At 36.3% G+C, this 21,983-nt stretch overlaps 1 protein-coding gene across 4 annotated transcripts in view; it reads left to right on the top strand.

Annotated features, from left to right (window-relative positions):
• CNTN1 (contactin 1) overlaps nt 1-21,983 on the top strand; it is a 417,338-nt gene that overhangs the window by 276,058 nt on the left and 119,297 nt on the right. For all 4 annotated transcript variants that reach the window (XM_042246873.2, XM_060412756.1, XM_060412755.1 and 1 more), the window contains one exon: nt 18,511-18,631. In XM_042246873.2, the coding sequence (XP_042102807.1) occupies nt 18,511-18,631 (121 nt within the window). The remainder of the gene's footprint in view (nt 1-18,510; nt 18,632-21,983) is intronic.

The raw sequence follows: 21,983 nt of genomic DNA, 5'->3' as shown, positions 1-21,983 counted from the left end.
CATGAGTTTGTGTAAACTCTGGGAGTTGGTGATGGACAGGGAGGCCTGGCGTGCTGTGATTCATGGGGTTGCAGAGTCGGTCACGACAGGGACTGAACTGAAAATACATGGAAAGGTTTGGAGAAGTAGTTCATGTGATTTTTAAAGGTCTGAATGGCTGTATTTTAAGAATAGGAAGCATGGTGATATCACTGTATAGAAATAAAGAAAATAGAGGAAAAGGAGGAGGAGGTAATGCAGGAATAACAACTTCCGTAGGAACACCCTTGGTTGCGCTGATAAGGCTCCTTAAGTTGTGATGAATTTAAAGTGCAAATTGATCCCTGCTCCTGTCAGTCTGTTCTCTAGGAAGGCAATCCTTTAGGAGACTAAAGATCTATCTAGATCATATGCTTAAGTAAGAGACTAAGTTACTTCTTTTAGAAGTCAGTTATAGTAAGTTTGAATTAACTCAGTATAGTATTTAAGATTTTTCAAGTGCTATGAAATCTGAAGTTTGATACATACCTATCATAATATACTTTCAAATTGTCTGCTGCTGCTGCTGCTAATCTGCTGCTGCTAAGTCGCTTTAGTCGGATCCGACTCTGTGCCACCCCATAGATGGCAGCCCACCAGGCTTCTCTGTCCTTGGGATACTCCAGGCAAAAATACTGGAGTGGGTTGCCATTTCCTTCTCCAACACATGCTAAGTCACATCAGTCATGTCCGACTCCTTGTGACCCCATAGATGGCAGCTCACCAGGCTCCTCCGTCCACAAGATTCTCTAGGCAAGAATGCTTGAGTGGGTTGCCATTTCCTTCTACGTTCAAATTGTTTAACTATCCTTTAAAAATTCATCTAGAGCATCACACTTTAAAAAGCCAAAACAAGCATTCAGTCAGGTGGAGATTGACTTTACCAGGCTGGAAAGACTTATACTTAATTCTTTATTAGATAGATGCATAAAACAATTATCAACACAGTATCAATATTTAGGCCTTCCATATGTCCACTGTAATTCCAGTTTCTTTCTTTCTAATCTAACAGATCTAGGTACAACTGTGCATATACAGAGAATCTACTCTCTTTCAGTGTCTGAACCAAATTTACACTTTAAAATTAAACAGCTGGGAATTTATAGAAGACAATTTTAACAGAACATGTCATACTTTTTCCTTATATGTCTATTTCGATGTGCTTAATCATAAGCATGCCCAACATTAGTAAATTTAGTACCATTGTCTTTGATAATTTCTTCACATTATGTTTTGTTTTGCAAGAAAAGCAAATGCCACTCAGTTTTCATTCATTTGAAGAAAAAAAAAGTAAACAAAATAGAGGTGAATTTTGAATTTTAGTTCCTTGGTGTTATATACTGAATAATGTCTAAAATGCAGCAAGTATAATTTATATAAGTACTTACTTTTATCTGCAGTGGAGTCTATAAAAATAAATTGGCAGTTATAAATTGCCCAAATTAAGCTGAAACTTCATATGTCGAGCCTCTATTTTCTTTAAAATAATAGTTTCTTTTTGTTGACTGATTCAAATAAACATTTCAAAAGAAAGAAATTAGAGGAAGGAAGAAAGGAAGGAAGGGAGAGAAGGCGAGAGGAAGGAAAGAAGAGAAAGAGAAGTTGGGGTAGGGGAGAGGAAAAAGAAAAAAGGGTCATAAAGAAATAACTGAAATACTAATTAAGAAATTAAAATTAAATTGGCTGATAATGATGTAAAAGTTGGCTTAAAGCGCAACATTCAGAAAACTAAGATCATGGAATCTGGTCCTATCACTTCATGCAAATAGATGGAGAAACAGTGGAAACGCTGGCAAACTTTATTTGGTGAGGGGCTCCAAAATCACTTAGATGGTTATTGTAGCCATGAAATTAAAAAATGCTTACTCCTTGGAAGAAAAGTTATGACCAACCTAGATAGCACATTAAAAAGCAGAGACATCACTTTGCCAACAAAGGTCCGTCTAGTTAAGGCTATGGGTTTTCCAGGAGTCATGCATGGATGTAAGTGTTGGACTTTCAGAAAGCTGATCACTGAAGAATTGATAAATTTGAACTGTGGTGTTGGAGAAGACTTTTGAGAGTCCCTTGGACTGCAAGGAGATCCAACCAGTCTGTCGTAAAGGAGATCTGTCCTGAGTGTTCATTGGAAGGACTGATGTTGAAGCTGAAACTCCAATACTTTGGCCACTTGATGTGAAGAGCTGACTCATTGGAAAAGACCCTGATGCTGGGAAAGATTAAAGGCGGGAGGAGAAGGAGAGGACAGAAGATGAGATGGTTAGCTGGCATCACCAACAATTGACATGAGTTTGAGTAAACTGCAGGAATTGGTGATGGACAGGGAGGCCTGGCATGGTGCAGTCCATGTGGTCGCAAAGAGTCAGACAGGACTGAGTGACTGAACTGAACTCAACTGAACTCAACTGAATGATGTAAAAGTCTTTGATCATCATTCATTCACTGTACTCCTTCCTTCTGGATGTTAACCACAGAGGTTCATACTTTCCCCTCAGAGAAGCCAGAGCAGACCCTAACTGCAGGCCAATGCTATGGCCTCAGGGACTTAGTTTCAGCTTCATTTCACCAAATAAGGAGTATAATAATAATCAGTGGCAGAAAACATACTCACTGGCTAAATATGCAAATTCAGTTCAGTTCAGTTCAGTTGCTCAGTCATGTCCAACTCTTTGTGACCCCATGAACTGCAGCACGCCAGACCTCCCTGTCCATCACCAACTGCCAGAGTTCACCCAAACCCACGTCCATTGAGTCGGTGAGCATATTGGGCACCTACTGACCTGCAGAGTTCATCCTTCAGTGTCCTATCTTTTTGCCTTTTCATACTGTTCATAGGGTTCTCAAGGCAAGAAAACTGAAGTGGTCCATCACCAATTCCCGGAGTTTACAAACTGATGTCCATTGAGTCAGTGATGCCATCCAACCTTCTCATCCTCTGTCCTCCCCTTCTCCTCCCGCCTTCAATCTTTCCCAGCATCAGAGTCTTTTCAAATGAGTTAGCTCTTTGCATCAGGTGGCCAAAGTATTGGAGTTTCAGCTTCAACATAAGTCCTTCCAATGAACACTCAAGACTGATTTTCTTTAGGATGGACTGGCTGGATCTCCTTGGAGTCCAAGAGACTCTCCAAAGTCTTCTCCAACACCACAGTTGAAAATCTTCAATTCTTCAATGTTCAGCTTTCTAAAAGTCCAACTCTCACATCCATACATGACTCCTGGAAAAACCATAGCCTTAACTAGACAGACCTTTGTTGGCAAAGTAATGTCTCTTCTTTTTAATATGCTATCTAGGTTGGTCATAACTTTTCTTCCAAGGAGTAAAAGCAAAGGCACACTTTTAGCACTTTGTAGATGGGCAAGTCGATTTAATTCTGTAAATAATTTTAAAAACCAGAAAAGAAATGTATTTTAAAATAAATTGTTAAACTTCACTCAGTCTTTTGAACCTAAAAAAGACCAGTAACACTTTCCCTTGCATCTTCCTTCTTTTTCAAAGCAGTTTCAAAGTCATACTTCACTGTTAAATGTTTCTGATCCACATTTTGTAAGAGAGTCCTAATGAGTAGCAATTGTTTCTGAGGTTACTAATAGATCACTCTCGGAAGAAGAGGCTCTTCCAATCTAACACTCAGTTAATGAACACATGATAGTGATGGCAAGTATGGGGAAAGCAAATGTGAGGAAAGGATCACAGCTGCCTGGATTTGTCTATTATTCAAGTTGCACTATTAAATACATCAATATATAATGCTGGAGATTTTAAAATCATGTTTTCATATTTTATTTAATTCTGGCAACATTTTAATTATTAAATATCATGTAGTCACTCAAAAATATAATATTGAACCCATACTATGGCAGAAACAGTGATACGCACTAGAGTAAAGAAAACTCTGAATAAGACAAATGCAGGCACTATTGAGATCTATTTTGATGGGGCTTTTTCTGTAAACCTACATCACTGGAAATGCCTTGAGCAGTAACTATGTAGTTTCCTTTACTTACAGAAATACCTGTTAGACCATAACATTTTGAAGTGTATCCATATTCCATTGGAGGTCAAAGAAGCCCAGCTAAAGAATTGTGGACTGACTGGCATGACAACTGTGGGTTCAGCAAAAATTGTTTTTTAAAAGGCAATCATCAAGATTATGACTCAGACATTGGAGTACCTAAGTAACTGTGCAAGGACTCAGAACATGTGAAATTCCTAAAAAATTTATTCAGATAATTTTGCCTATATTACATTACACATAATAAAAGAAAGCCCTTTACATTTTTTGTAGGAAAAAAAAAACACAAATACAAGCACTGATCTAAAATCATAGCTACCCTATGAGTTTAAAATTCAAATTTAAATAATTTGGAAAAAAATGATGTGGTAGTTATCGCAGTTAACAAAACTATCATCATATTTAAATCATTTACATTGCTAAAAATTAATAAAAACTCTAATTCATGAAGAATATAGACATCAAAATTTAAACTTGTAATTTTAAGAATTTGTTTGTATTTGCTAGTTTGATTTCAGAAATATATTATAGTCAATAATCAAGCATTCTTGATTTTAGCTTGCTATCTTTGATCTTGCCACTATGTGGCAACCTTACATAAGGTTTTAAATTTCACAACATGGACTCTGGAAGTTTTTTCAAACTAAACAAATATATTTCCTTAGATCGAAGATGTATGATTTTATTTTTTTCTTTCTACTTCTTCAAATTATATTCATATAATTATCAAGGGAAAAGTAACTATAATTTTGAAGATGTGCATTTCCTTTAAGAATTTATAGTGATCTATAAAATTTAAATACATAAATAACATTTCTATTACATTTATAATCTTGCTTTATGTAAAACTCTTTTGAATTAATTAATTTTAAAATGGAGCTATTAATTTTAAAGCTGTAAGTAAAGAGTAATGATTATAGAAAAAGACGTAAAAGTTAAGTATATAATTTACCTGCCATGTTATTTATCTTGTCACTATTCAAATAAATATTCACTGAGTATTGTATGGCTATGTAATCAGGGTCAGTAAATGTTTCATTTGAACTTGAATTTATGCATTGATGTTAAGTATTCTTATATTTATACATATATATGAATTACAAATGTCATAACTTTGGAACTTTGATACAATAAGCTTATAATTAGTTTATCTGGCATTCTTTTATTCTGTTAAAATTGTATGGCAAATACATAAATTTTTCAAGTCCAAATATAAAATGATTTTTATTTTGATTTTCCAATCCAGTAGCTACCTCTCCTGTAGAGTAAATAAAAAAGTAGCATGATTTTACTTACTAATTTAATTTTTAACCCCTTTTGTTCTAGAAAGGACCTGAGACACTTTACCAAAAAATATATATTTATAACATATCATTTTTTGCCTCTCCCATGGTGATACCTGGTATGCAGTTTTTTTTTTTTTTTCAAGAATTTTTGACATCTACTTTGAGTCATTTTCTATCAACTATTCATCAATTCTCCCTGTCAGAGCCACTATCTAAGTTTAAGTTTCTTTAACTTTCTAATTCTGGTATTGCCACTGAAATAACTTAGCTCTTTTTCTAATTAAAAATAAAAGTTAAAATTATAATTCAGGTAGAAGATTTTATATACCTGTTTTGAATTCATAAATATCATATAAATTGTTCAGAGACTTTGCCATAACTGGAGCTCTAAGCTCTATGTTTTTTCATTTCTTATTCTGTGACTCTGAGTCAGTGATTAAGTCTCCCTAAGTTTCATATTTCCCCCTTGGTAAAATTTTATAATTCACCTACTTCATTAGTTACTTCATTGGGTTTGCAACATGGATTACTTCACAGTATTTTTGTGAGAATTCAATGAGAGAATGCCTATAAAGTGCTTGGCACAAGATCTGGCAAACTGTAAGTGGTTTATTACTAATACTTTTATAGTAGAGCAATCATTCTTCATTGAAAACTCCAGAAGATTTTGCCAGATAGTCTTGTCTGGTTACAGATCCCATTTTTCATGATTTATATTTTGCACTGCTTGCTTTGCTGAATACCTAGTCTGAGACAAAGGATTCTAGGTATTTCCTTGCTGAGAACAATGGAGAGATGATAAATAGTCAACATTTTATTGAGTTTGGCAAGCGTTGGGCCTAATGTTTTTCTTGTATTTCTCAGTTGATCTTCATATTTTCTATGGAGCATATATTACTGTGATTGTCTCAATTTCCAAGATGAGGAAACAGCATTTGAAAGGTTAAGTAGCTTATCCAAAGTCATATAACTTGCTGGTGGTAGAGGATTTGAAACCAAGATGGTTTGATTGCAGACCCTGTGGTCCTCCCCACTTCAGTTTCCAATCCATTGGCTGGTACTCATGTCTATATCTATTTAAATAATCTCCCTCCCATTATTTGCAATACTATTAGACAACAGTTGAACAGCAGTTCTACTCCTAACTTATTCTATATCTTGTTTAATGAACTTTGTAAAAATTTCATTCACTTTTGGTTGTGTTGGGTCTTTGATGTGCGCAGGCTTTCCTCTAGTTCAGGTGGTGGGGTGGTGGGGCTACTCTTCATTGCGATGCCTGCACTTCTCATTGCAGTGGCTTCTGTCGTTGTGAAGCACAGGATTTAGGTATAGTGACTTCAGTAGTTGTGGCTTGGGGGCTCTAGAGTATGTGCTCAGCAACTGTTTATTTGCTCCATGGCATAATGGAATCTTCCCAGACCAGATCAAACACGTGTCCCCTGCATTGGCAGGCAGATTCTTATCCACTGTAATAACAGAAAAGTCTTAATGAAATTTTTATGTTCACTCAAAATTATCCAAATTACCTTATTCTCCCTACACTTTTAGCAAACGTTTTGTACATAGTAAGTCAAGTCTACAGAGTTTCCGGTGGTTCTTAATGATCTCCTTTAGCAAGATAGGTTATATGTGTGTTTGCAGGTATGTGGCAACGCATTTGTTCTGACTGCACAGACAACATTCAAAAAAGGCAGATATTTTTCACCCTAAGGCTAAAAGGAAATATTAATTCTACTGAAAAATGTGTTTAAATTTGAAACACATATATCTCATACTAGAAAGTATTATGAATTTGAACAGATATTTTGCTTCTGTGTGTATGAAAAGAGAGTAACAATAATAAAAAGGAAGTCATTATTTTTCTTTTAATTTCATTGGTTCTCTGTCATTGTCAAGCAAGAAGGTAATCATTGTCCAGAGTAATGAGGCAACAAATATCTGTGGAAAAAGCATTAGGCCACAATCCAGGCAAATAAATCAAATTAGACCTGAAGAAACAGAGAAGAAAGACCAAGAAGACACAGTGAGATGATGTGAGCTCTAAAATGATGGTTCTACACCAGGAACAACTTTTCTCCCTGGGGAAATTTAGTCATATTTGGGGACATTTTTGGTTGTCACAGCTGAGGGGAGGTGGTGTAGTATTGGCAACTGTCTAGCATGGGTGCTGCTAAATGTCCCATAATGATGAGGACAATCCATGACAGAAAATTATCTTGACCAGACTGTCGATCAGGTCAAAGTTGAGAAATGCTGTTCTCAAGGAAGATTAAAAAAAAAAAGACGATAAGAGGACTGAAAAGTCTTAAGCATGGTATGTTGGAAACAAGGAGAAGTTATATTATTTTGAACAGATGACAGTGCTGAAGACAAAGGAATGATGAGATATATAAAGATACATGAATCATCTTTCAAAATATATTGAATGTATTTTGTGAATTTAAGACTCTGAAATTCTGATGAATGGTGGCAGAAAGAGATATGCAAAAATTCTTCTGACATAGTTCTATGACCTACAAACAATTGAAAGTGTCAGTTACCTCTGCCCAAATTGTTTCTCTACTAACATTAATTAATTGGAAAAGAGAATTCTATCATACCACATCTTGTATGAATTTTCTCAAACTCCCTTTTGCTATTGTAAAAAGCCTACTTGTACCATGTTTTACATTTTGCCATTTTCCCCCAGTAAACATGGAGGGAGGGAGGTTCCTATGCTCACTAGATGTATCTATACTTAGATTGGCTTTTTCTGTATCATCACACTTCCAGGGTAGAGATCATGCCAACTAAAGTTATTCTCTAACAGAGAGTTCCACAGTCTAGTCTTTAGGAAACATTTGTTGAAGATCATGCTCAGTTCAGTTCATTCACTCAGTCGTGTCCAACTCTTTGCAACCCCTTGGACTGCAACACGCCTGGCTTCCCTGTCCATCACCAACTCCTGGAACTTAATCTCATGTCCATTGAGTTGATGATGCCATCCAACCATCTCATCCTCTTGTTGTCCCCTTCTCCTCCTGCCTTCAATCTTTCCCAGTATCAGGGACTTTTCTAATGAGTCATTTCTTCACATCAGGTGGCCAAAGTATTGGAGCTTCAGCTTAAGCATCAGTCCTTCCAATGAATATTCAAGACTGATTTCCTTTAGGATTGACTGGTTTGATCCCCTTGCAGTCCAAAGGACTCTAGAGTCTTCTCTAACACCACAGTTCAAAAGCATCAATTCTTCAGCACTCAGCTTTCTCATATCCATACATAACTACTGGAAAAACCATAGCTTTGACTAGATGGACCTTTGTTGGCAAAGTAATAAATAGAACTAAGCATATATGGCTAGAAGTCTTTATTCTTCAGAAATGCATTGGCTTGAAAAAGTTTCCAAAAATTCATTCAAAATTAAAGTGTCATTTGTTTTACATAAAACTCCTTGCATACTTAACTATCACTGGAGTAATTATTCTGGTTCTTTATGCTTGCAAAATATAGTGTGAATATAGAAATACATATATAAAATAAAAGGGAAAATAAGCATAAACTTTTGGTGTCTTAGGAATTTTATTTTATAATTTCATGTTGTTGATTTTGATGTTTTATTTATTATATCACACTAGAAATATATTATTTTGTCATTAGCTATCATATTCCTGCAAAATAGAACTTTTTTAAAATCTAGTTTTTAAAAACAGAACATTATCTAAAGATCTCGAATTCTGTTGTGATTTTGCCCTTGACAAATTACATGACCTTCAGCAAAGCAGTCACTCTGAGCCTCAGGCTTCTCATCTGTCATATGAGGAAGTTGGGCCACAGCAGAAATTTTGAAAAACAGCAACAGAAGGCTTTTAGCAGCAGAATTCTTTTCCCAAAGAAAAGTTAAATTTAAATTAAAACTCAAATAAATATCCAAGGTGAAGTTAAAATTACTCTGACTGAAGAAATTGTATGCACAATTTCTGAGAATCTGTTTGTGAGGATTTCATGGTTGTAGGAGCCCAAAGACCTAACTGTAGGGCCTCTCACATCTTCCTATCCAAAAACACATCTTGTTCTGATCCCTTCTTTCTACCAAGCAATCCATGAAGGTTTTGGAACTCTAAGGCTAATGGAAGTCAATTCAAAAACCACAAAAATTAAGCAATGTTCCAGGTTTTCTTTCAACTGTAAAATATGGGTGCTAAACCTACGGCTTTCATGGCTTTTCCATCATTTAAAATGCCTAGTAGACATCTCCTTCCTTGTGAATTTTAACTTAAAATGATCCAGTTGACCACAATTGAACACTTCAGCCATCAGAATAGCCAAATTTAGAGATAGTCAGTGTTCCACTGATCCTATAAGTACTGAGCAACATCTTAGTAGTTGTCCTACATGATTTCCCTAATATATTTAAGTGTGTCTGTTTGTTATGACAATACTCATTTTCATAAATTTTTTGTAAGCTCTATCTTTTCACATTGTTTGTTTTTTAACATTCAAGCAAATTTAGAGCTGATACATTACTTAAAATTACACTAACTTGAATATGTTAATTATGCCATGTGTGAAAATTATTTTGTGATTAAGATAATGGCCTTACTTTTTTGGAGATTCAATTTAATGTTTTAAGAAATGAATTATAGTATCAGTAATTTATTTTTAAGGGTTCAACACTAGATAGATGCATAACTTGATACATAGATAAAAGCAAATATGGCAAGAAATTTTTAATTGTTGAATCTAATTGATTAGTATATGGGTGGCCATTGTACTATTCTATTCTCTTATGCTTGAGTGTTTAGGTTAAAATTTAAATAAAAAAGAAAATAATAATATGTTGTATTTTTCCTGTTGTGAAAAACATATCCACTTTTACCTACTAAACTGTGAACCTAAATTCAAATGTTTGATCCATGAAGTACTGCTTTGGCAGCAGCTTAACTTGATGAAAATACGTTAACTATTGAGCCTTCTTTGTTGTTGTTGTTGTCTGGTCATTAAGTTGTGTCTGACTCTTTTGTGACTGCACAGACTGTAGCCCACTGGGGCTACATTCTCTGTACATGGGATTTCTCAGGCAAGAATACCGGAATAGGTTGCTATTTCCTTCTCCAGGGGATATTCCGAACCCAGGGAATGAACTTGGGTCTTCTGCTTGGCAGGTGGATTCTTTACCACTGAGTCACCTGGGAAGCCTTCTACCAGTAGCTTAAATTAAAATCTCGAATTCCTTATCCATAAAATAGAAAGATTAACTATATCGCCCTGAACATTATACAAAAAATAAGAAAATATATTTAATGTAGCTAGCACATTGCCAAGCATCTAGCCTAGTGTGTGTGTGTGCTCAGTTATGTCTGACTGTTTGTGACCCTATAGACTGTAGACCACCGGGATCCTCTGTCCATGGGAGTCTCCAGGCAAGGATAGTGGAGTGGGTTGTCATTTCCTCCTCCGGGGGAACTTCCTGGCCTGGGGAATGAACCTGAGTTTCCTGCATCACCCGCATTGGCAGGCATCTAAAGAGCCTTTAATAAGTAAGTTAGATCAAATATTAATAGTTCACAGTAGCAATAGCAATGGCAGTAGCAATAGTAGAAGTTGCACTAGCATTCTTAACAGTGGTATTAGTAGCAGCAGAAGTAGTATCCTAGTAACAGCAACAGTGGTGGCAGTAGTAGTGGTTGTAGTAACAGTAGTGTTGTGTCCTCATCTTTAAAATAAAGTTAAGAATAGTACCTCTCTTCCAGGGTGGTGGTTGTAAATGAATTTTCACATGCAAAGTATTTGTATTAGCCTCTGGCACCTATAAAACCCTTACTAAATATTAGTTGTTGTGTTGATGATGGTGATGTTAAAGTTTGCAGTTGCATCTGATGAATTTGCTACAGTTATCCCTTCTTTAACCTAGCAAGCCAAAAGTAAAAAAGAAAAATATTTCCCTAGATATAGCATGTTTCATACATATTTATTAATTTTCCTTATAGGTTTCTAACATATTCTCTTTAAAGGCTCTGCTTTTGTCCACCCTTCTATATTTGTCTCTTCATTCTGAACTTCAATATAACAAAAGAAATGTTTCTATAGAGACACTGTGAGTTCTAAGCTTTATTCAGACCTTGTATATACATACCATTTAGCATTTTTCTTTGTTCATTATGGTTAATTGAATTTGTTAATACAACTTAGTAATTCAGATTCATTTACACTACAGGAATAACTTTTCAAAGTTAGTTCATGGAGAGGGGGAAGGAAGGAATGGACATTTATATTTTGGAAGTCTTTTGACTTAAACTTGGGAAATTTCTCAGTGGTAAACCACATACACACTTTGGAACATCCCTGAGCTGTGCTATCACAATTTCCAGTATGTGATTCAACCCTCCTCATATGCAGGGAAGCATTTTGTAATTCAGCCAAGCAGTGGTTTGTAGTGAAAATATAGAGAGCATTTGTATCTAATTTGCGGCTAGAATGTGCTGAGATCCATGATCTTTACTTGCTTTGTAAGCGTTCTGTCAACCACTGAGAACCTCAACTTCTCTTGAGGTATGGAAAGCCCTAGCATCATTTATAAAAGCTTCAGCAAAGCTTTTGTCCATACACAACTCTACTGGAAGTGATATATTATATTTTTTCTTTGCTTTCCTTTTGAGGTGTTTCAATACCACACCTTCACCAAAAATAGACCAATGAGAATAAATGTTAAAGTACCTTATTATTGTTTTATGTGAGTAGACCTATCATTAGCTACGTAAGTCCTAATGTTTAAAACAGGACTGACATTTAAAATGAGTTTAGCATTAAACTTTTAGAATAGTTTAGTTAAAAGTTTTTAAGGAGTTAATTCTGAAGATTCAGTAAGTATAACTTTAATATGATACCTTAAGACATAAAATAGTTTGTGTTTTTCATTGCATGTGAAAAGTATAAAAAATATGACCACATTATTCCTCTCAGAATTAAGTAAGTGAATATAAAGAAGCAATATGCTTCAAACTGAGATTTGGGGAGGAAATTACAGCAATTTCATTAAAAGAAGATTATTAGGTATATAGCATTCAAGTATTTTACAAAGGGTAGTTATGGTTCCACAATTTTTAAAAATTATTTTTGCCCTCATTTTTTTTTATTATAAGGTTGAATTTTTAAACAATTAATTTTTGAAGTGTTTTATTTTTGTTAATTCCGATCTAATCACATCGCTCGTTAAAACAGCCAGAGTTTAACAACAGGATTATCTTTCGTTAGATACATGAAGCAACCAAAGTAGTGAGTTCACATAATAAAAGCATATAATAGAGCTAAGTGCTTTTCACTTCATGCAAACATTATTCTTTCTCAAATATAGCTATTATCTTGTGTCATAATAGTGTTAAATTGTTTTCTTTAGTATCTTTTCATTACTGAATATTTAGTGTCAAAAATTCAGTCTATTAAGGATGTAAAAGTACATCAGTCTGTTTTATAAATATATAGTGATCGATTATTTTTATTTTACTATGGTTACTTTACATTATTTTTTCTCACTAGAATTTTCTTGAAAAATACGTGCCAGTTAGCCTCTATGATGACTCAAGAAAAACTCTATTACTTTCCCCATATACACAATTTTACTCCGTATTTACTTCAAATATTTTTAAAGAGTTATAAATGATAAAATAATATTTATTTACTTCCTCTCTTACTTTAATTCTACTTAGTAGGAATATGAGGAGTTGATTATGAGGACTTGGCCAACTACAAAGGTGGGCAAGCTCCCAAGACAATCCTCAATTCTGAAACCAACTACAAGTTCCAAGAGTTGCCAAAACCACCCTCAGCTTTGATTTTCTAGAATTCCCTGAAAGCTATTATGCTTATGATTATAATTCATTACCTGGATGCTGCTGCTACTGTTTAGTCACTAAGCTATGTCCGACTGTTTAGTCACTAAATTGTGTCCGACTCGTTGCTACCCTGTGGAATAACATGCAGATTAAAATCAGCCAAGGGAAGAAGTGCATGGGGTAGAGTCCAGAAGATGTACCAAACACAGAGCTTCCATTGTTCTCTCCCCATGGAATCAAGATGCGTTACTGTATCACTTTGGTGTGTGGCAGTATGCACAGAGTATTGCCAACCAGGGAGTCTTTCTTGAGCTTTGATGTCCAGAGATTTAGTTGGGGCTTAATCATATGGCATTGATTGATTGCCCAAATATAATAGTTAATCTCAATCTCTAGGTTGATGGTTACTACATGACTCAAAGCTGCTACTTGGAGAAGGAAATGGCAACCCACTCCAGTGATCTTGCCTGGAGACTCCCAGGGACAGGGGAGCCTGGTGGGCTGCCATCTTTAGGGTTGCACAGAGTCGGACATGACTGAAGTGACTTAGCAGCAGCAGCAGCAGCAAAGCCGCTACTAGAAGTCACAATATTCATCTTTTGGCATGGCCAGCCCCTACTCTAAAATTACACAGTTGCAGCTAATGGCCACCCTAAACCACATGATTAGAATTGTTTAGTATGACCCAAGATAACCAGGCAAAGAAAGATACTAAAGATTACCTTCCAGAAGCTGAGGCAAAGGCAAATCTCTCTTTGTAAATTTGTGATTTGCATTACAAATTTGGAATCTGTAAAGGCTTAATTATTATTATTATTTTTTGGTAGGCTTAATTCTTTACAACAGATATTGTCGTTGTTGTCTAATTGTTAAGTTGTCTGACTCTTTAGACCCCATGTACTACAGCCTGCAAGGCTCCTCTGTCCACCAGATTTTCCAGGCAAGAATAATGGAATGGGTTGCCATTTCCTTCTCCAAGGGATCTTCCAAACTCAGGAATTGAACCCATGTCTCGTGCAATATAGGCAAATTCTTTACCACTGTGCCACCAGAGAAGCCCCTATCACAGGTGGTTGTATAACTTAGAGGTGTCCATTTTCTTATATGTCAACTGCATTCTTTCCTCTATAAATTTACATATTTTTCCTAAAATGTTTATATTTACTCATGAAATTCATTTGTAAATAATTTGAAATATAATATTAATTGACAGTTGATCTCATGAATATGGACAGCAACAGTTGTTCTTAATTCAGCTATTTTATCTTATAATATGATCATTATCTTACCTGAAAAATCAGAAGAAATTACTAAAATAATTTATAAAAACATTGTAGATAATAATTCTTTTAATTCATTTATACAATATTTATTGGCTGAATTCCTCTTGTATGTCAGATATCACAATATGTAATTTGTATATAATAATAAATAAGTCCTAAATTCTTTCTCAAAGAATTGCAATCTAGTAGAAGAAATTAAAAGCTAAACAATTAGAGTCAGTTCAGATTAGTTCAGTCGCTCAGTCATGTCTGATTCTTTGTGACCCCATGAATTGCAGCACACCAGGCTCCCTGTCCATCACCAACTCCCAGAGTTCACTCAGACTCACGTCCATCGAGTCAGTGATGCCATCCAGCCATCTCATCCTCTGCCATCCTCTTCTCCTCCTGCCCCCAATCCCTCCCAGCATAAGAGTCTTTTCCAATGAGTCAACTCTTCGCATGAGGTGGCCAAAGTACTGGAGTTTCAGCTTCAGCATCATTCCTTCCAAAGAAATCCCAGGGCTGATCTCCTTCAGAATGGACTGGTTGGCTCTCCTTGCAATTAGAGTAGAAAGGAATAGTTACAATGAAAATATACAAGGGACAACTCCTTAACTGGCACTTTGGATTCCAGAGGAGAAAGGAGCAGCTAACAACTTGAAGCTAACCAAGTGATAGAAGTGGGAAATGAGAGAATTCAGGCAATGGAAACGATACATAAACAAAGGTCTGCAGAAAAGAGAACACATAGTAAAGTGTAAGTTACTGGGGTGCAGGAAGTGGGAAAGGAAGTAGCAAGAATGTGTACTTCATCCTGACACCAAAATAAGTCTCATCATGTGCTTACAAAATGCTGCAATTGTGATGCTGCTAAGTCACTTCAGTCGTGTCTGACTCTGTGAGATCCCATAGACTGCAGCCCACCAGGCTCCCCCGTCCCTGGGATTCTCCAGGCAAGAACACTGCAGTGGGTTGCCATTTTTGCTTGTAGCTAAAAAGTAAGTACATATTACCTCAAGATCTGATGTCAGAAGTCTTAATAAGCATGTCGACTTGTCCATTCAGATGATGTACGTTTGGTCTTATGTTCCTGGCACTGCTGTGCTGGTCCTAAAGATACAGCACATACAGCTGTATGTGAGTAACACAGGGATTCAAAGCTGAATAAAATAGGAAAGGCTTTTCCTTCAGGGAAACCAACTTTAATCATATAATTGTATAAATATTTTACTGAAATGAGATATATAATTGCACATTAAGTAAATTGTGCTACGGCTAAACATAACAACAGAAAGTAGAAAGACTGCCTTAAGGAAATGACTTGAACTGATTCTGGTCGGGGAGGGTAAATGTTATTTTGGTGAAGGAAGGAAGAGGGTAGGATATAAGGGGACCAAATCCAGGAGAGGAAACACTCTGGAGAACAAGAGATAAGAGATAACAAGATATATTAAACCCTAAAAAGGGAATGTTCTGGAAAGCAGAGTGTAAGTGAAATAGTGGCACTTGGTGAGCTGGAATATTGGACAGAATTTAGAGAATGGATCCAGGTTGACCATCATAACACTTACAGCTTTTATTTCAAGAAGCAGAATATTTTTAAAGGTTTTTGTTTGTTTTTATAGAAAGGGATAATTTGATCATATTTGCATTTTTAAAAGGTTACTGTGGGTGCCAAGTGGAGAAGAGAATAAATGGGACTGGGGTGGAGGTCATGACCAAATAGGATATAGTAGTTCAGTGACAGATATTAGTAGCTTGGACAAAGGCAGAGGAATGGTGATGAAGAGAAAGGGATAAATTCAATAATTCATATGATGGAATTGAAACTGAAGAAGAGAAAGGGTTGAGAGTTTTCTCAAAATTTCTGGAAAATGTGCTCTCACAGATGATAAGAAAAGTTGAATTTTGGGGGACAGAAGGTCAATCATGCAAAATGAGTTTAAGAAGCAGGAACCAGCTTGAAATGGATTGAGGAGTAAGAGGTAAATAAATGGCAAAAGCTAAAAACAGAAAGTCGGGTTTTGATAATTAGGTATGGTCAGGAAGCAAGCAATCATACAAGAATTAAGCAGCTTAATATAAGGAAAGAAGAATAGTTGATTGTTTCTAGAGGAAACAAGAGCAGTGAGAGGTAAGCTATGGGACTGGGAACAAACACCAACAAGATGGCAGGGAACTGGGAGAAGTAAAGGTCACTGAGAAATCCTTAATAAAAGTATGACCTATAGGACTTTTAAGAACAGAAATATATATTGGATGATAATTGCTCTACTTTGTGGGATACAACCAATTCCTTGAACTTCAACTCTCCTGTAAACCTACTGTACTAGGGGAAACATTGTGTTAATAGGTTTCAAGGCAAAATAGAGAAAGGGCTGGTCCGAGGCTCCTTAGTATGGCAAAAAAAAAAAAAAAAAAATGGACAAGAGAACAGAGGGAAAGAAACCCCCTACCTTAGGAATGCACAGAAATCTTGAAATCTGGATTTTTACCCAGTTTAGACCTCAAGGGGCAGGAAGATCTACAACTAACATGAAATTGTGTTATCTCTAGCTGTGTTTTTACTGAAACTGGCTAAGAGCGAAAAATAAGGTGTGCGGCCACTGACCAGATATTTATATGGAGATAGCAGTATTCTGTTACAGTCAATTGAATCAATTTGTTCAGATTAACTAAATTCTTAATTAATCTTATTAATCAAGCAAGGATTGCAACCCAAATACTTTCTAAGACTAGCAGGAAATTTAATATGTAAAGGGCCCACTGGCAGTACCAATGGTGAAGCAGAGCATTCATTTACATACAGTCATTAAATAATCACAAGTTAACATTAGCAAATATGTCATATGAAAGAAACAATGCCTTCATGAAAAACTGACAACCATTAGTTTTTCATCCTTTTATCTATCTGGATATCTATGATCGCAATAGTAAATCAACATTTTGGATTTGTAGGAAAACCAAATATCTGTTTAAAAATTGAATTTTCCATATTTGTCTTTTAAGAGGATATTTGGAGATAATGAGCATGGACTATGTTATGCTCCTCCTAACAAAGAAAAAAAAGTAACTATAGTTAAATTACTTGGATGCTCTGTCTCACTTTTATCTTTAATAAAATGTACAAATTAGGACTCATCTCATAGAACTGTCCACAGAAGAGAATGGAATGAGAAAAGCTGTACAGAGGAGACTTTTGATAAATATTAGCTATTTTTAGAAATTGCATTGAAATGGTACTTTGTCATTCACAAGCAAAATTCCTTTAAGCCTTTTTCAAAAAATATATGTTAAACACTATTCTAAGCACTGGGCATAGAGCAGGGAACGAGACAAAAATCCTTCCCCACATGGAGCTTATATTATGGCCCAAATGGAACATGTTAGTAGAACTGTCCATTTTAACATTTTCTACACACTTTCATTATCATTGTAAAATGGACTGACACACCTTGAAATTAATAATTCTTTGTAGCCAAAGAGCATATATGTATCCGCATTGATATTCAACATCAAGTTTCATCCTGTGGGTTTTCTCAAAAGGACCTCTGATTATAAGAATAATAGCATGCTAAAGACATTTCTGAAGGAGATCAGCCCTGGGATTTCTTTGGAAGGAATGATGCTAAAGCTGAACTCCAGTACTTTGGCCACCTCATGCAAAGAGCTGAGTCATTGGAAAAGACTCTTATGCTGGGAGGAATTGGGGGCAGGAGGAGAAGGGGACGACAGAGGATGAGATGGCTGGATGGCATCACTGACTTGATGGACGTGAGTCTGAGTGAACTCTGGGAGTTGGTGATGGACAGGGAGGCCTGGCGTGCTGCTATTCATGGGGTCGCAAAGAGTCGGACACGACTGAGTGACTGAACTGAACTGAACTGAAAGACATTAGAGCTAAAATGGACCTTAAGTAATTCACTCTATTTTCCACTTCAGATGCTGAAGACCAGAGGTTTAAGTAACATAAGAACACACCGTCAGCACATCCAAAAGAGATGCCTTTTAATGAAAATGTTTTCATTTTTTTTAGGGGAAAATGTACCTCTCATATAATAAATACCACTTAATTGGTGAAAAAGTTACTGATTTGAATGACTGCTATTTTTGCCTACAGCTGGATTCCAATGGGGAGCTGCTCATCCGAAATGCCCAGTTGAAACACGCTGGGAGGTACACGTGCACTGCTCAGACAATTGTAGACAATTCTTCAGCCTCTGCTGACCTTGTTGTGCGAGGTAAGAGTTTCGACATTTTAGCATCATAAAACCAAAGCTATTTGACTTGCATAAATACGTATAATTTTCTGGTAACTCTGGTACGAATTCTTATATATTTAGAGTCTCGATATTTGAGAACAGCTCTTCACCCATGCCTAAGACTGATTTATGCCAGACAAGTAGTAAACAAAACTGATTTTGTTTGTTTTACTAACTACATATCTTCTAGAAACTTATACCACATACCTCCTACTAAATGTTTGTGCTTTTAAACCTAGTACTTACCAGAAGTTCTCAGTTTCTGCTAATACTTTTTGTGTTTGAACAGCATGTTTCCTTTTTTAATCTTTTATGGAAAAAAATATACTAATGATGTTTATTAGAACCTCAATTGTTTTTTTAATTAATTTATTTTGATTGGAAGCTAATTACTTTACAATATTGTAGTGGTTTTTGCCATACATTGACATGAATTAGCCATGGGTGTACATGTGTCCCCCATCCTGAACCCTCTTCCAACCTCCCTCCCCATCCCATCCCTCAGGGTCATCCCAGTGCACCATCCCTGAGCACCCTGTCTCATGCATTGAACCTGGGCTGTTTCACATATGATAATACACATGTTTCAATACTATTCTGTCAAATCATCCCACCCTTGCCTTCTCCCACAGAGTCCAAAAGACTGTTCTTTACATCCGTGTCTCTTCTGCTGCCTCACATATAGGGTCATCGTTACCATCTTTCTAAATTCCATATATATGCATTAGTATACTGTATTGGTGTTTTTCTCCTGACTTACTTCACTCTGTATAATATATAACCTCAATTGTTAACACATTTGCCACTATCATCTTAGAATAAAAAATGATTTTACAGGTATCATGTTTCTATTTGTTGCTGATTTTCAAACCTGTGCTTATTGAAAATCCCACCACTTTGCTACTGATCTCTGCTGTATAGCTGTGAGGCCAGCTCAAAACATGCCTCACTTTATTTAAAATCATTCATCTGCTCTTCACTCACTGTCTAAAGAATGAAGACCTTTCCTTTTAGCTAAGCACCTGAGAAGTTCCATACTGTGTGGTGACCTCGGCCTGTTTAGCTTTAATCTCTCACCATTCCTGCTGACCAACTAGTCCACAGAAATATCCTAAGATTTTTACCTCTGTTCCTTGGTTCACAACATTCCTTCGACATCCTGTTTTCATTGCTTGTTGCCCAAGTCTTAGCCATCCTTCAAGGTGAGGTGAAAGTTGCTCAGTCAGTTGGTCTGACTCTTTGGGACCCCATGGACTATACAGTCCGTGAAATTCTCCAGGCCAGAATACTGGAGTGGGTAGCCTTTCCCTTCTCCAGGGAATCTTCCCAACCCAAGGGTTGAACCCAGGTCTCCCACATTGCAGGCAGATTCTTTACCAGCTGAGCCACAACGGAAGCCCTCCATCCTTCAAAGGTTCGCTCAAAAGTACAAAACTCATAAATCATTTTTTGATGTCCCAATTATTAGCCGTCTTTTCTAAACTCTGTAACAATAACTATTTTCTCTAATGAGTTTTATAGCAATTTGTACATATGAGTTATCTCCTCTACTAAGTTGTGAAATTCACATATGCATTTTTATTATTAATAATATTTAGTGAGCTGCAGAATTTTATTTAACAGCTTCATAGTTCTCTTTTTCCCTCTGTCTCAATAGCATGTTAAAATTTTTATTTTTTCACACTTTTCGTTACTAAAATATTTATTGACCATTTTTATTGTACTTTTCATCCATTTTTGCATAATCATATAAATTATTAGTAAATGAGATCATACACATGGTTTGTAATATTACCCATACTAAATCCAGATCAAAAATATAATTTCACTCAATCTCATACATGTCTTGCATTTTCCTCTAGAGCAAAGGCAGTATGGAGTCCCCCGTCTCACTCAGAAAATATTGAAAACACTTATCTCAGTTAAATATATTCTTCAGTAGAGTATTAGAAGTCTAGCTGAAATTTCTTCATCCAAATAAACCTAGGTATTTATTACACACAACCCTTATTGAAAATTAATTAAACTCCAAGGCTACAAAATGTTAAATAAACTTCCTATAGGTTCAATATTTCCATTAAGAGTATTTTGTTTTCTTGGACATCTATCTGAGAGTTATCTGGGAGAGGAATTACTCACTGTTTTTAGTAGTCAGACCACTTGCTGCTAAGCCGCTTCCAAGGATAGCCTATGTTTGCATTTAATTGACTTTGTTTGCATGTTAAATGATTACTATTAGCATTGCAATAGGTGTGCTAAGTCACTTCCCTTGTGTCCAACTCTTTGTGACCTTATGGACTGCAGCCTGCCACTGCACTGCAGTCTGCACTCTGCCCATGGGATTCTCCAGGCAAGTATACTGGAGTGGGTTGCCAGGCTCTCCTCCGGGGATTCTTCCTGACCCAGGGATCGAACTGTGTCTCTTAGTCTCTTGAAATCGGCAGGCAAGTTCTTTACCACTAGCACCACCTGGGAAGCCCTATCACAATCGGGCTTATATTATAATGTATGTACATCAGTGTCTTCATACAACTTAGATGTTGTTGTGTAGTCACTAAGTCGTGCCATACTCTTTGCAGCCCCATGGATGGTAGCCCACCAGACCCCCCTGTCCATGGGATTTCCCAGACAAAGATACTAGAGTGGGTTGCCATTTCCTTCTCCAGGGCATCTTTCTAACCCAAAGATCAAACCCCTGCCTTCTGAATTGACAAGCGTATTCTTTATAGATGAGCCATCAACATTGCAGCAAACTCCTGGTATGCAGAGAGAAGAATAAGTTTTGCAGATATAGTCAAAGAATATTAATAATCTTGACCACTCATACTAAGTAATTAATAATCATCATAGTGTGTATTTTCTATGAAAGTAAAAACCAGTATAAAAATGTACAGCAGTTATTATGTGAAAATATAAGTTTTTACTTCTAAAGCCTTTTAGCTCTAAGAAAAATAACTTAAAACAATGGAAACTGAGTTCCTGCACTATAACAGAATGTTAAAAAATCTATAGCCTGGTGGGTTACAGTCCATGGGTTGCAAAGAGTCAGACACGACTGAGTGACCAAGCGCAGCACAGCACAGATAAAAAGTATTTCTTCAGTTCAGTTCAGTTCAGTTCAGTTGCTCAGTTGTGTCCGACTTTTTGCTACCCCATGAATTGCAGTACACCAGGCCTCCCTGTCCATCACGAACTCCCGGAGTTCACTCTAACTCACATCCATTGAGTCAGTGATGCCATCCAGCCATTTCATCCTCTGTTTGTCCCCTTCTCCTCCTGCCCCCAATCCCTCCCAGCATCAGAGTCTTTTCCAGTGAGTCAACTCTGCACA

The sequence above is a fragment of the Ovis aries genome, chromosome 3 (assembly GCF_016772045.2).
Source record: "Ovis aries strain OAR_USU_Benz2616 breed Rambouillet chromosome 3, ARS-UI_Ramb_v3.0, whole genome shotgun sequence".
In the NCBI taxonomy this organism is placed as follows: Eukaryota; Metazoa; Chordata; class Mammalia; order Artiodactyla; family Bovidae; genus Ovis; species Ovis aries.
The sequence above is the reverse complement of the archived record's forward strand: the minus strand, read 5'-3'. Positions and strand labels throughout refer to the sequence as shown.